The sequence below is a fragment of the Populus euphratica genome, unplaced genomic scaffold (genome assembly GCF_000495115.2).
Source record: "Populus euphratica unplaced genomic scaffold, PopEup_1.0 scaffold1.1, whole genome shotgun sequence".
In the NCBI taxonomy this organism is placed as follows: domain Eukaryota; kingdom Viridiplantae; phylum Streptophyta; class Magnoliopsida; order Malpighiales; family Salicaceae; genus Populus; species Populus euphratica.
Window position 1 is genome coordinate 392,627 of NW_011499845.1, and position 14,244 is coordinate 406,870.

At 36.0% G+C, this 14,244-nt stretch overlaps 2 protein-coding genes across 5 annotated transcripts in view; one reads left to right on the forward strand and one right to left on the reverse strand.

Moving 5' to 3' along the window:
- Positions 1–5,697: 5,697 nt before the first annotated feature.
- LOC105122910 (caffeoylshikimate esterase-like) lies at positions 5,698–8,510 on the forward strand. Of its 2 annotated transcripts, XM_011022401.1 has the most exons (8): positions 5,698–5,930; positions 6,106–6,149; positions 6,253–6,285; positions 6,408–6,534; positions 6,634–6,780; positions 6,892–7,022; positions 7,559–7,696; positions 7,788–8,510. In XM_011022401.1, the coding sequence occupies exons 2-8, from the start codon at positions 6,147–6,149 to the stop codon at positions 8,160–8,162; spliced, it is 954 nt and encodes a 317-aa protein (XP_011020703.1). In that variant the 5' UTR covers positions 5,698–5,930; positions 6,106–6,146; the 3' UTR covers positions 8,163–8,510. The 2 variants fall into 2 exon arrangements, with proteins under 2 accessions (XP_011020703.1, XP_011020624.1); XM_011022322.1 differs by having other exon boundaries at positions 5,699–6,149.
- Positions 8,511–8,741: 231 nt separating this feature from the next.
- LOC105123032 (splicing factor 3B subunit 3-like) overlaps positions 8,742–14,244 on the reverse strand; it is a 6,499-nt gene continuing 996 nt past the window's right edge. Inside the window, exons 2-7 of one of the 3 annotated variants that reach the window (XR_841801.1) lie at positions 12,039–14,238; positions 11,412–11,903; positions 11,011–11,166; positions 10,102–10,367; positions 9,889–9,969; positions 8,742–9,195 (exon numbers count right to left, since the gene is read on the reverse strand). Coding sequence is in view for 1 of the 3 variants with exons in the window: in XM_011022521.1 (XP_011020823.1) it covers positions 11,029–11,166; positions 11,412–11,903; positions 12,039–14,238 (2,830 nt within the window). In the remaining 2 variants the exon portion in view is untranslated. The remainder of the gene's footprint in view (positions 9,196–9,888; positions 9,970–10,101; positions 10,368–11,010; positions 11,167–11,411; positions 11,904–12,038; positions 14,239–14,244) is intronic. The other 2 variants (XR_841804.1, XM_011022521.1) reach the window with 2 other exon arrangements.

Here is a 14,244-nt window from a genome sequence, read left to right on the forward strand (position 1 = left end):
TCAAGGACAAGCTATTAATTTCTGATCAACTAAGAAATTTATGAAAATCTTATGCATGTATCGTGGAATGATTTGGGATTTTAATATTTGTCTTTATTTGACTAATTGATCAGCATGTGTTTTTGTTTCTTCGATCACCTGACAAGAAATAAATATACCAGTGTATGCCTTTCCTCTTCTTCTCTCACGCGAGCACCTTAGCTGAACGGGATCGAAGAGGACCGTACGTCTATGAGAAATTAAAGAGCAGAATTTGTTTGCATGCTGTATCCCTAATGGTTGAATGAGAAATCACACTAAATCATTTCTTCTTTCTTGCTGTTTGATTGCAGATTTGAGTGTTTTGGTAAGGAATTGGCCCGTCACTTTTAACTTGAGGTTTTTTTCACTGGACTAACCGGTTTGTGGATAGCTAAATTGCCCATGAATCCTGTTAAAAAGAGTCAATGTTGTCGAGGAAACTATGCAGTCATCAGTTATTTTTGTGTTTTAAAAATATTTAAAAATATTTTTAAATTTTTTTAGTTTTTCAAATTAATATTATCTTACTTTGCTGTTATAAAAATAATTTTTAAAATATAAAAAATATTATTTTAATCTATTTTTAAATAAAAAAAACTTTAAAAATCAACGACTGCATTTTCAAACACATTGAATAACTTTTATTCCTCTTAATTAATTATGGTTGACTTTGCGTTTTCTCTCGGCACGAGGTTCAAAAAATTCAACGGCTACGTTAGACATAAATAAAAAACTATATTGAAATTGGGAATTGATGACCATGGACGCTGCTTGGTTGCACAGGAATTCTCTTTTGATCCTGATTAGCTGCTTCTACTGCATTGAAGTGATCGTGTCCTAAAACCTCGACGAGGAAAATCACGTAAAATGAATCTGCAAATGAAGGTTACAGATTTGGTAAGAAGAAGGGATTTATGCTCGATTGAGAATTACTAAATTTAATTTTTTTTTTTGGTAGTATTGAGAACGAATTTTCACATTAAAAATGAAACCTCGAAGGAAGAAAAGGAACAGGGAACTTCACTCATTGGTGCCATCGAAAATAATTGCAGGCCCCAAAGCTGACAAATAATCCCAACCACGTGGTTCGCAAGCCAACCACCACAAAATCTAATGATTTAGTGACCTTATCTCCTCAATGATATCAATGGAGTAGAATCATAACATCACACAAGAAGGCCGCTCAAGCAGAGATAGTCCACAAAGTGTGGAATTATATTCTAGTGTGGGATTGATGTTTTGAGGTGAGAAGATACAATCCCTGTTCGGTTCTCTCTTGGCTTTTTCATTGGAATACGTGGATGACATCTTACGTTCCAGACATGGATTATCTTCGGTAGTTGTCCTCGTTCAGTCCAAGCAGAAAACAACATGCAATTCTCTGTATCGGGCTTGTATCACGGTAACACACAGAGACATATAATCACGCTGCCAAATGCATAGGAAACAAAGTCCTGGACAAGTTACATGTGATTTGATGTCCTATATAGATTTGCTATGGCCACCTAGAATCACTGAGGGGCCATGAATGCCCTCAATGTACGCACGGGCATTAGCCATTCTTACTGTGACTTGGAGGAGCAAGTCTGTAATTCAAGTGATATTTGAGAGAGGAATAGATCTGCAGTCCTTTGGCTAATACTCCATTGAGGGATAAGCAAACGGACACCTCAATTGTTTTGAACCGAACATTTATATTTCTGTTTGTCGTACGTTGTTTGGATTCCACAAAATCCAACGATTACAATTTATCTGTTCCTCCTAAATCCTCTATGGTGCAAGCCTTGTAGTCATTTAATAACTATATCCTCCTTGGTTTGATTGAAGTGGACCGAACTTACACCCAAGATCAGGGGCAAACGCCAAGCAATTATCACTGTTGTTGGATATATGATTGGCGTTTGCCGCTGATCTTATTGAATCTTACATTAAGAATTTAACAAGAAGTACATAATTAATTAATATAGCATAATTAATTAATATAACATAATAAGCATTACCAGATGTTGTTATTGACATATACACTAATCACAGTTTAAAAAACTAAAATAAGAGTAGGTTTAATTAAAGACATGTTAATTTTTGTTTTAAAAAAATCAAAACAATAACGTTATAATTATTTTTTAGTTTCTTTTACAAAAATCAAAAGATTTTTAATCTATTTTTATCTTGGTTGACCAGGTCACATATGAATCCAGGATTTTAACCAGACCAATCCCTTTATTTAATTTTTTAAAACTCAAATCGAACAGACTTCGAACTAGCCTTCCAGACCTGTCCTAATTTTAAACGACAACGAATTGATCCAAAAATTGTGGAAAAAGGGAGCACACAGTGGGGAGCTGATCGAACCCACCTTTCATATTCTCCACGCAATGCTCTGCTGGTTGCAGTAATCCATCAGCTTACAATTCTTTGCCCGTCTCTACTTAAGACAACAAATCTAAGCAGCCATCAAATTCACAAATGATAACATATTACCATCTTGGAGATTGACATTGCCACTGTCTGTTTATCTTACAACAAACTAAGCTCTCTCCACATCGACTTCTTCATCACCAACGAAAACTGATCAACCTAATCAACCTAATTTTTGACAAGGCTATTCCTTCATTTAATTTTTTAAAACTCAAATCAATCCCGAACCCAAATTAACCCTTCAGACCAATCCAAGCTTTAAAATTATAACACTAACATAGTTGTGCACATTGTGAAAAATACACGCCCTCGAGAGCGAATTGGTGATGAGTATAAGAGGTCATAAAGCAAGAAAAAAATTTTGTTCCTTAATTAATTACCGGTGATTAAATCTTTATGTGATGCAACCTTGGTAAATTGGCATACTAATAATTAACTAATACTCTAAAAGCTGTTCGGAAATTACTGTAGTTTTTTCATGCCACATGCTTTTTTTTGTTTTTTTTTAATTATTTTTTTAATTTTTTTGTTTTTTAATATATTTTTTATTTTTTTAATATAGAGCTAATTAATAATTTAATTTTATATTTTTTTAAAACATTGTGAATTATTACGGTGTTTTCCTATATAATTTTTTTATTTTTTTCTAGAATTATCTTTGTTGATTTTATTTTTTTTATATTAAGTTAATTAAAAATTTAACTTCATTGTTTTTTTTTAGAACACTATTTGTTGCTACTCAATTTTTTATCTAAGTTTTTGATAAATTTTCAGAAAAAATCAAAAAATAGCAAAAAAACAATGAAAAATAATAAAAAGTTGAGCGCGTTTAAAATACCTTTAAAAATTTAGATTCTTTTGAAATGATGTTGAAAATGCTAAAAATAATACAAAAATATATTTTTTGGGGTTTTTCATTGTTTGTTTTTGCTATTTTTTTTATTTTTTTTGAAAATTTATAAAAAACATGGGTTAAAAATTGGGTAGCAACACTATTGATTGCTTCAGTGTTTCCCCATACTATTTTTTTTGTTATAATTTTTTTCAAAATTTTATTTATCGATTTTATTATTTTTAATATTAAGCTGGTTGAGAATTAGAATTGTAGATTTTTTAATAAAACACTATAAATTATTACAGTGATTCCCTACATTGCTTTTTTTTTTCTTTATTTTTGTTGATTTTATTTTTTTCATATTGAGCTAGTTGAAGAATTTAGTTTCTTAGTTTTTTTTTTTAAATATTGTGGATTAATATAGTATTCTCCATATAATATTTTTTTGTTATGATTTTTACTAAAATTTTATTTGTTTATTTTATTTTTTAAATATTAAGTTGGTTAAAAATTTAGTTTTTGTGAATTACAATAATTTTTTTCTCTCTATATATTTTTTTATTTTTTTCATAAACACAAGACAATGCACAAGTATGTCGAAAACCTGCGGTATTATCCAGGCATGACATTTAGTATATATTTATTTATGGAAGGTCATATTCAAATTGTATTGTAAATTATTAAAGATAATTTTATATTAAATTATTGAATTAAAATGAAATTTTATTAGAAAATTTTAAATATAATTTTTTATGTTGAAATAAATTTTTAAGTGAATCAGTATTCTAGCTTATGATATAAATCAGGCTGTTTAAATTGTATTATTATTTTTTTTCTTTCTTATAAACTGTCTATCTGTCAAAAATCATTTTTCTACAAAGATATATATAACAACTTGTAAGTGGGCTCTCCTTTGTCTATGAGATCATAAGCAAATTCACGACCTCATTCCTTGCATTTGGAGTAGAATTAAGTGGGTTCTCACCGGATACCATGTTTTTTACAGTCGGGGAAGATCGGCTAGCTAGCTAGGATGTAGCTAGTACCATCCTGTTAGGTTGGTTGTCATTTTATGTAAGGCACCAATCATTAACCATTGACTATTGGTAGCAATCATTATTGAATGAGTTAGAGTTGGTGGCCACCAATATTGACAACAAAGCAAGAAGAGCCTCCATGAATGCCTATAAATAAAGGCATATGTGAGAGAGCAAAATGTGAGAAAGAAAAGAGCCAAAGATGTGAGAAATGTAAGAGAAAGTGGGCGGCCATTGCAGCACTAAAAAGAAAGAAATAAAGTGAGGTTGAGAGTTGTGAAAGAGGAGATGATTCCTCCTCCTCTATTGTTGTAAATCTTATACTCTCTCTACATAATGCAATGGCTTCTCCCGTGGATGTAGGCAGTTTTGCTGAATCACATTAAATATTATGTCAACGTGTTTGGCCTCCTATAAGTAAATATCAGTACATTACCGGTTGGAATTCTCAACACATCCAAACCTTGAAAGCGTGCCTTTTCTTCTTCTTCTTTTTTTTTTTTTTTCCCCCACCGGAAAACTACCTGCCTGCCTCGAGATTCTCTCATCTACTGGTATCAGAGCAATAAAAGCGCGTGTACACAGTGTGGAGTGGTTAACGTAAAATCACAAGGTCAAATTAAAGCTGCCGCCGTCTCGGCTGAGTTGTGGATAATAACATATGAAAAGCTTATGATCTTATTGAAACTGGTTTCACATGACGGCCAAATTGCCGATGCAATTTGAAACATGCTATTACAAAAAATAATAAGCGTGCATGATAGGACCCAAGAGTCAATGTTTGCGAGACCCACGTAGAACTAGCCAGTGATAGACTATAGAAATCTTTATGTAATTCTGGGAAAATAATCTTGTATTCTTTTGATAACACCACTAGTTATAAATCATCGATCATTCATTTTTTTAAGGATTTCTTAATAGGCACAGTGCTGCTAGAAATTTATTGCTGCAGGTCCATGTTCTTGATGTCACAACAACTTGTGGCCAAACTTCTGTAAGAACAGACAGAAAGGATCGAAAATCTCCCCTTCCTTTTCTTTTCCTTTTCTTGTCGATGAATGATCAAAACATATCTCATATATGAAATATAAGGTATCGGACTAACATGGTTTTCTCTCTATTTTTTTTTTAATTTATTGCACATTACGGATTTGTAACGATAAAAACTTGAATTACCCTAGCACCAATACGTGGTGACCTTCCAAGCCGGCAAAGGAAAGTGCCTGAGGCTTCCCTTAAGACACACCAAGAAAGGCACAGCGAAAACCATTGACCAAAAAGCAGTTATAAAGGATAATGACTTGATTTCTAATTTAAATATTGTAGAAATTCCACCAAGGCAAGTTGCTTATCCATGCCACAGCACTGCATGATCTAAGCAAAGAAGAATCAAATCCAAATATGAAATTAGGGAAAATCCAATATAGTTACTCAGCTTTTCCACCTTTCCCTGCTATTTTACGGTGACAGCCACGAGCAACTTGTTTGGTTTAAAATTATCCCAGTACGGACACAAAACAGCTTTAAATATGAAGTGCTGATAGATTCTGAAGACAACTCTAACAATTAACTCTTTCTCTGCCTCTGTATTCCTTGTATGTCTTATATTTCCTTCCTTATCTAGGATTTTATAGAACATTTTCCTGCTATATCTTAATCTTTTATCAAAACCCTGAACTCTCCATAGTCTGTTTTTGTTAGCTTAGTCTTGTTCTCAACATCTATATACATATTGCACCAACTCATCAAAATCCCATTTTTCTATTCATACGAAAAAACACTTCCCTGAGATTTTTTAGCATCAAGTTTCAGGTTTCCGGATATCCTTCAACGTAATGGTATAGCTCTCTATCTGGAAAATCTGTTTCTGTTTGTTTCTTGTTGTTTTGTTATTTACCTTTCTCTTTCTTTCCTTTTCCTTTTCGGGCTTAATATTTTCAGGCACGAGAGACTGGGAATGTCAGATATGATGAGGTTAGATAAGTTCATGCTTAATGTTTATGTGGCCATAGTTCATTTTATTTTTGTTTTTGAATTATATTATTATTATTCTTTTTATCAATTTCAAAACTGTTTTCTTCTGTGAATTTTTATAGGAGTATGTGTTGAATTCTCGAGGAATGAAGCTTTTCACATGCAAATGGATTCCCATGAACCAAGAACCAAAAGCCTTGATCTTTATTTGCCATGGTTATGCCATGGAATGCAGCGTCACCATGAATAGTGAGTATCTGCAAATTAAATCTACATGTTAAGGCTGTAAACATGTTAAAGAAAATTGGTCTTTCAATGCTAAGGTGTGCTTTCATTATAATTTTCCAGGCACCGCTGTTCGCCTTGCAAAGGCAGGTTTTGCAGTGTATGGTGTAGATTATGAAGGCCATGGAAAATCAGCCGGCTTACAAGGCTATGTAGAAAACATGGATCATGTCATCAATGATTGCTCAAGTCATTTTACAAGCATATGTGGTCAGATTTTATTTTATTTTATTTTTCTCCTTGTAACATGTGATTTGTTTGATGTATCAGCTGCTTTGAAGAATTTTTTATGACCAGACTTTTGTTTTTGTTTAATTTTAGAGAAGCAAGAGAACAAGGGGAGGATGAGATATCTGTTAGGAGAATCCCTGGGTGGAGCAGTGGCTTTGCTCCTCCACAGAAAGAAGCCAGATTTTTGGGATGGTGCAGTGTTGGTGGCACCCATGTGTAAGGTAACTTTGTATATCATGTCGTCTTCTCCTGGACTTTACCCTTTGTCATCTCTCTCAGATTACTTCCTTTTTTCCAAAGTGACAAGCTCGTTTGGTAGCTTTTCCTTATATCTATATATATATATATAGATATATATCCATGGTCTTCCTACAAAATTGGATCCAGTTCTTGTTACTTTTCTTCTCCTCTCTGTTTTTCTATTTTTTTATTTTTATTTTGAGTATGATAATAAAAAAGCAGCTGGCTAGAATTTTGATTCAAACAAACACAACAAAAGAAGAGCGAATTACCTGTGCGACAACTACAAACAGTACGGAAATGCTGTCTCCGAGAACCTTCAGGTTCAGTCCTACTAGTCAATGGTCACAACAATAAAAAAACTCTTTCAACTGTCAACAAAACTTAGCAGAACTTGGCTAGGCAGGCAATATTTACTGTCATTTTATTGATTTGGTCCTCTATAAGCTGTTTGGACCCATTCTAGCTTAATAAAAGGCATGAAAATCTACTCTGATGATCTTGATTTTATTTACAGATTGCAGATGATGTGAGGCCACCTCAAATGGTAATTACTATTTTAAGAAAGCTTTGCAGTGTCATTCCAACTTGGAAAATAATCCCAACTAAGGATGTCGTGGACGCTGCCTTTAAACTACCTGAAGTAAGACAGCAGGTATATTTCTTTCCAAATATTTATTACTAATAATTAAATTCTTTTTCCACTAAAACGATGCATTAATTTATTAATGATGTCCTAATTACAGGTCAGAGAGAACCCATACTGCTACAAAGGGAAACCTCGCTTGAATACCGGCAATGAACTTCTAAGAATTAGCTTGGATCTTGAGCAGAGGCTTGAAGAAGTCTCATTGCCATTTCTAGTTCTGCACGGTGAAGAAGATAAAGTGACAGATAAATCTGTAAGCGAGAAACTCTTCAGTGTGGCTTCAAGTTCAGACAAGACCATTAAGCTGTATCCTGAGATGTGGCACGGTCTACTCTATGGAGAACCAGTAGAAAACCGTGACATTGTTTTTGGAGACATTATCGACTGGTTAGGGAACAGAACTCATCTTGGAAATACCAGATTGGAGATGGAGCAAAAACGTATGAATGATGCTCCTTCCAAGTCTAAATAACAGCAAGAAATTCAGTGGTGATGATGATGATCTTCTCCTGGGAAAGATTTTATTCTTCAATTTGACGAGTGCTCGGTCAAGTTTCAGTTACAAAAATGAGCAAAGACAAATAAAAAGAAGAAGACAGCCTAAGTGATGGCATGAGATGCATCAATAGTCGCTGTTGGAAAGGACTGTTCCACCTAAAGTTAACTTACGACTATGAGATAGGGACATTTTAATTATATAAAAATAAAATGGCTTCTGATTATGCTTAATTCATTCTCCTAAACATCATCTGTACGAAAAACTTGTTTGTTTTTACATAGCTTACCTTAATTTCATAGCGGAAAACTATCTAGATTTTGAGAACGTGTTCATTAGCTAATTTCAGTTCTCAAGTAAATGTAAGATAAAAAAATGGTTGATGTCCATTTCTAGTTGATGGGCTATGATGCTTAAAAATGGCATAAAATATTTATGATTAATTCAACTAATTCCAACACAGTAGATGAGAGAATCTCGAGGCAGGCAGGTAGTTTTCCGGTGGGGGAAGGAAAAAAATAGCGAAAGAATAGAAGAGCTTAACCAGATGGAGGACCTAAAATAGCACGATCAAAATTATGGACCCCAACACGACAACGAATGGATCCAAAAATTGTGGAAAAAACGAGCACACAGTGGGGAGCAGATCTAACCTACCTTTCATATTTTCTACGCAATGCTCTGCTGGTTGCATTAATCAATCAGTTTAAAATTCTTTGCCCGTTTCTACTTAAAACAACAAATCTAAGCAACCATCAAATTCACAAATGGTAACACATACCATCTTGGAGATTGACATTGCAACTGTCTGTTTATCTTACAACAAACTAAGCTCTCTCTACAGCGACTTCTTCATCACCAACGAAAACTGATCTAGCATCAACCTCCATCACTATCTAGCTGTTGTTCAAAAAAATTATCTTTACCTCAATTAGAAAAGCTGATGCCCAGAGCACTTCACCTCGCTGTGACTAACAGAAAGCAATCATTATTTCAGATACAACGACCCCTGCACATACACAACCACGTTCTCTGTCATCATACCACATAACATGTTAGAATCTAAATTCATAGATGTAACTGCTGTCAATGCAGATGCAGATGCATGCACATGAGTTAGCAGAAATCATCATCTAAGCCTCCACTTGTTCGAAATTATCCGCCAAACACATTTCAAAGTTGTGGATCAGATTGCAGCAAGGCCATGAATTACATGCATGGCATCCCAGCACATTAAAGCCACGAAACGACTGGATTTTTATTTTGTTTAACACCCAGAAACAAGAGAATCCAAGTTACGGAAATTTAAAGGCATTTGAGCTTTGAGGCTAACTTCCCAAATCTATCCATTTATGAAATGCACCAAAACAATGCTTGTAGCCAATTAGCATTCCAGTAAAGGATAATTCCCGATGTTGTACGATGACACATCCAAAATGGGGAAGAAAAAAAAAACTTGCAATTAACTTGCAATTCCTAGTGTGCATCTTAGAAGCTTTGTTTATATAAAAATTGTGTTCTGATAGGTTCTTGCATTGATAATGTGGCAAATAAGCCTCCAGCATCACCAGTTCACAGTGAGAAAGATTGCAAAATCAGAAAAATGGAAGAAACCAAAGCAAGAAGACTTCTTCAACTGAAATTTTACAAACTGATTGGCACGAAAACATTTAACCAGTGAGTGCTAACCATCTAGACTTACATATGCCCCCATGTAACAAGCCACTACCAACCACAAGGTCAATGGCATGCCACCAGGTGGACAATGATTGCAAGTATCAACCTTCAGCCATAAATAGGGTTCACAACATGCCAAAACCACCAGCACACATTAGGTTTGCAGAACGTGGTGCACTACATGCAAGCAAACCAATTTCCTATTTGCTTATAGAAAAAGTGAAGCTTGCTCACTCGCATTTGCAGGGTGCTAAATAATACCACACTCAGGTTACTATCTATACAGGTCCCATTGCAACAGGTTTTGATAGAACCACTGCATGGAGAAGAGGGTTGACATTGAAATCTTCTAGCCTCTCCTAGAAGGGCCAGAAGGTCAAAAATCAAACCCCTTTCCTGAGGGTTCAATCATAAAGTGCACTTCTTCAGAGGGTCGCTCCAGCAATCTTCCATATGATGCAGATTTCTAAACTTATTGGTTGACATGGCACATGGACTTTGACACTGTAAAAGAACGAAATAAAAAATAAAAAATTACCACATAACCTATACTTTTTTTAAAAAATATATTAATTTTTATCAATTTAAAGCAGTTGTAATAAGTTTTTTCTTTTCTTTTTACAAACCAAAAGGTATTTAAAAATCCAAAGAAAGAAGTTAGCCATATCACAGGTTAAGCAGAGCACAGATAAGCTTTCCACAGAAGGGACGTTGGCCAAAAACTCCAACCATAAACATTAAATATATCAGTTCAAGTATACTTTAAATACAAGTATATTTATAGAACAAATGAAAGGGTGAATAAGAGCCTTCATCAACAACACTTGCCCATCGAAATTAACACAAAACTAGGATGCACCATCTTCTCCCTTATCTCACTTAATTTATTTAATTGACTTCTTATGCCTATTTATTATATTCCATGGGTGACTACCTCAATAACCCAACACTCTTCACATCATAGCCTTTTTTATTGTACAAATAGTTCATGTATGGTTTCAAATCTGAATCCCAAAAGAACCCACGCATACATTACCATGCATTCATGAAAATATGTCTCATTCATGCCATATCTAAAACAACTGTGCAAATGCATGTTGAACTAAATATAAGATGATCACAATATTTACAAGGGGAAAGGGGGCACCTTCAAGCTAATCCTTCCTCAGATGATCTTGTTTCGAACTTCTTCAAGTTTCTTGAGTATCTCCCCAGGAGTTCTGTCCAGCTCATCTGCAATTTTTCTTTGTGCATCAAGCGGCAAAGTCGGGAACTGCTCACATAGGTCTCCATCGATCACATCCTGCAAAATTGCCATAACACTTTAGCATTCTTTTAGAAAATACCAAGTAGCAGTATGGCTTAAATAGTCTACATAAAAATATGAAGACAGGATTTTCTTTTTAAAAAAAAAAAACAAATTCATTACTGAGACAAATATGTACATGCAACGAATTGTCTCTGTTTGAAACAACTCAGTGGTTTTAGTAACATTTTAAAGTGGTGTTGAGAAACTATAATAAAATGAAACCACTTATAATGACTTACCTTAACAGGAAAATAAGCAGACCTATATGCCATATGATCTCTTCCACACAAAGGTGGGTGGTCTTGTCTCAAATGCATCTCCAAGTGTGAAAAGAAGTCAACATCATCTCGAGAGGTGAATGGAAGTAGGGCCCCCACACTCCCCATCACTGTCCCATACATGATGCATTCTCCACCGCCTGGAATTAGAGATGCCTTCTGCAAGCAATTAACCACATCGCCAATATGAAACTGTACTATCTCCTCTACCTTGTTTGGAGCTCCATTAAGCTTTCCCTGCTCCCACTTTATCTTTCCGCCAGTTGGATCTTCTTCTATCTCATCAGAAACATCCTGCGGCAACCTCACAAAGTAGATATTCCCAAACTTGTCTGCACCAGCCATGGTATCAAAATCTACATGGTATGAAGCTGTAAGCCATCTTGGAACACTGTCATCAGCAAAAATATACAGCTGATTTTCATCCCGCCTGTACTTGCAGAAATGAAATGACTGCAAAGTAGATAACAATAAAATCATAACATTAGGAGGAAAAGTTGGACATCAATACATGAAAATGTATATCAAAATGAACAAATATCTAAAAGAAATATATACATGGATTAAAGGTATTTTAGAAAAACATACTTCTTGAATGTCCCCCACATAAATCCGATCACGATAGGTGTGAATAGAGACAATGGAGTTGGGGAACAGCTTATTCTCACATTTTCTAAGCAGCCTTTTTTTCCCCAAGTCATACAATCTAAGCACGGACCCTATTCCTGCAAGTAATCTTCCCTGAAACTGACACAAAGCAAGTGGAACTCCTTCTACTTGTGTCTTATGCAAGAGTTCCAGGCTTTTACCATCATCCACAAATTTATAAATGTGAATGAACCCAGCAATTAAGCTTCTTTTGGGCCAAAACTGCAGTCCCTTGGCTGTACCAACAGCTAAGAGAGTTCCATGCTCCTTGTCGTGGAAATTTACAGTGCATAAGCTAAAAGCAGCTTCATTGTCCTGAAGTTCCAGCAAGCACGTAGTAGTAGCTGACCTTGGGTCAAGTACTCTAATGCAAGAAACCCACCTGTCTGCCTCAGCCTTTGGATAACCATACTGCTCATCAGAGAGGGGGTCATCTTTATCATCATCATCACCATTTTCCATCTTCTCAGCGCTGGCACTGCCATTTTCCCCCATTCCAGCAGCTTCAAAGCACTCCTTTTTTGCTGCTTCACGCTCCTCTGCTGTATATGCTCCTTGATCACTCTCAATAATGACCAACAATTTCCGCTTAGGTTGAAGCACAAACTTTCTTGGAGTGTATCTTAGAGGTATTGCAGTTTCATTGAATGTTTCTCCCAATCTCTCAATTGTAAAAATCCTCAATGCATCCCCAGCGACAGCAACCACACCTTCTGCACACTGATCAGATGAGAATGAAGCAGCATACTCAAGAGTTTCATATGAAAGGGGCGTTAACAGAAAATGCCCTTGGTGAATATAACCAAGCCAAGGTCGGCTAGATAAGCACAGCATCGCACGTCGACCTCTCACATTAATGGCAAAAAGTTTTGGGGCCCTCAACCCCAAAAACCGGGAACGGGAGTCAGAAAGCTGGCCTGTCACCATATCCACCACTGTCCTAAAGAGAACCCCAGTCTGCAAACCAGCATTGAGGAAAAGACTGGCAGGGTGATCAGCACCATCTTCACCACCAATTGATGCCTGAACCTCAAGAAACAGGAGGGATTCTGGAGGCGCTGAAACACTTTGCACACTCAGAATCTGCATACAGTCATCAGGATCCAAAGACAAGACACGGATGGTGTTATCATACGAACCAACTGCTAGGAATCGAGACCTCTGTCTTCCTTCTGGAACAGGGGCAATGTCCAAACAGGCCACATCTCCAGACATCTCATGCTTCTCCACCTCCATTAGCTGACCAGTCATATCCACCTCAAAATATATAAGCTCTCCTCCACTTAAAGCAATAACCACTTGAAGTCTATTTGAGCCAACTTTCACAATTGTCCTCTTTCCAGGAGTTCTCCACTCATTAATACGCCCATCTTCCCTAATATGTCTTATGCCATTTGGGTGAATTTGCATCAAAGAATCATCACCAATTAAAGAAACAGCAAGGGAAGGTGTGGTATCAAGAAACCCACTATCGCCAACTTCCTCAACTGTTTCTCCAATTGAAAGCACAAGAGTTGCGTTGTTGAAGGACACAACAATATATGCATCAAACTCATCATTAAGATTCCTTTTCACAGTCCAAACAGCACTTGGTACACCAGGAAGCTGTGACACAGCCATCTCACTAATAGCCAAACCAGGCCTCAGTATCCTCAATGAGGAGCGAGGACCCCGCCCACAAAGTGAAAATATCTGAGGGGTTTCTTCATCAAAAAGATTAGCAACCTTCATGTCCATAATAGGCATCAAGCTCTCAACCTGGTCAATCCTAACAAGATTCTTTAACCCTCTTGGCTGGAAAAAAACAGGCTGGAAGCCTTCCTCGGTTTCCATCAAAGTAGCAGAGGAGGCCTCCACATCCTCTTCCTCCCCAATGGCCTGAAACTGATACAATGCATGATTCCCAAACTCTGACGCAGCAAACAAAAACCCTGATTTCAACACACATATCGAAGAAGTAACCGGGATCGTGTCAAAATACTTAATCTTCAACTCCTTAACCTTGTCATTCTCATGATCCAGTGTAACCTTAAAAATGTCACCGTACTCAGTCTGCAACAAAAAGAAAAACATCGATTTCTGCTTATGTGTTGCTGCAGAAACTATCAAAACCCCACGTTCAGCGGGCAAATCAGCACGCCTAGGA

Coding starts and splice junctions, on each gene's coding strand:
- LOC105122910 (XM_011022401.1), top strand. Junction 6,535..6,633: donor ATGCAGCGTCACCATGAATA/GTGAGTATCTGC, acceptor ATAATTTTCCAG/GCACCGCTGTTCGCCTTGCA. Junction 6,781..6,891: donor TCATTTTACAAGCATATGTG/GTCAGATTTTAT, acceptor GTTTAATTTTAG/AGAAGCAAGAGAACAAGGGG.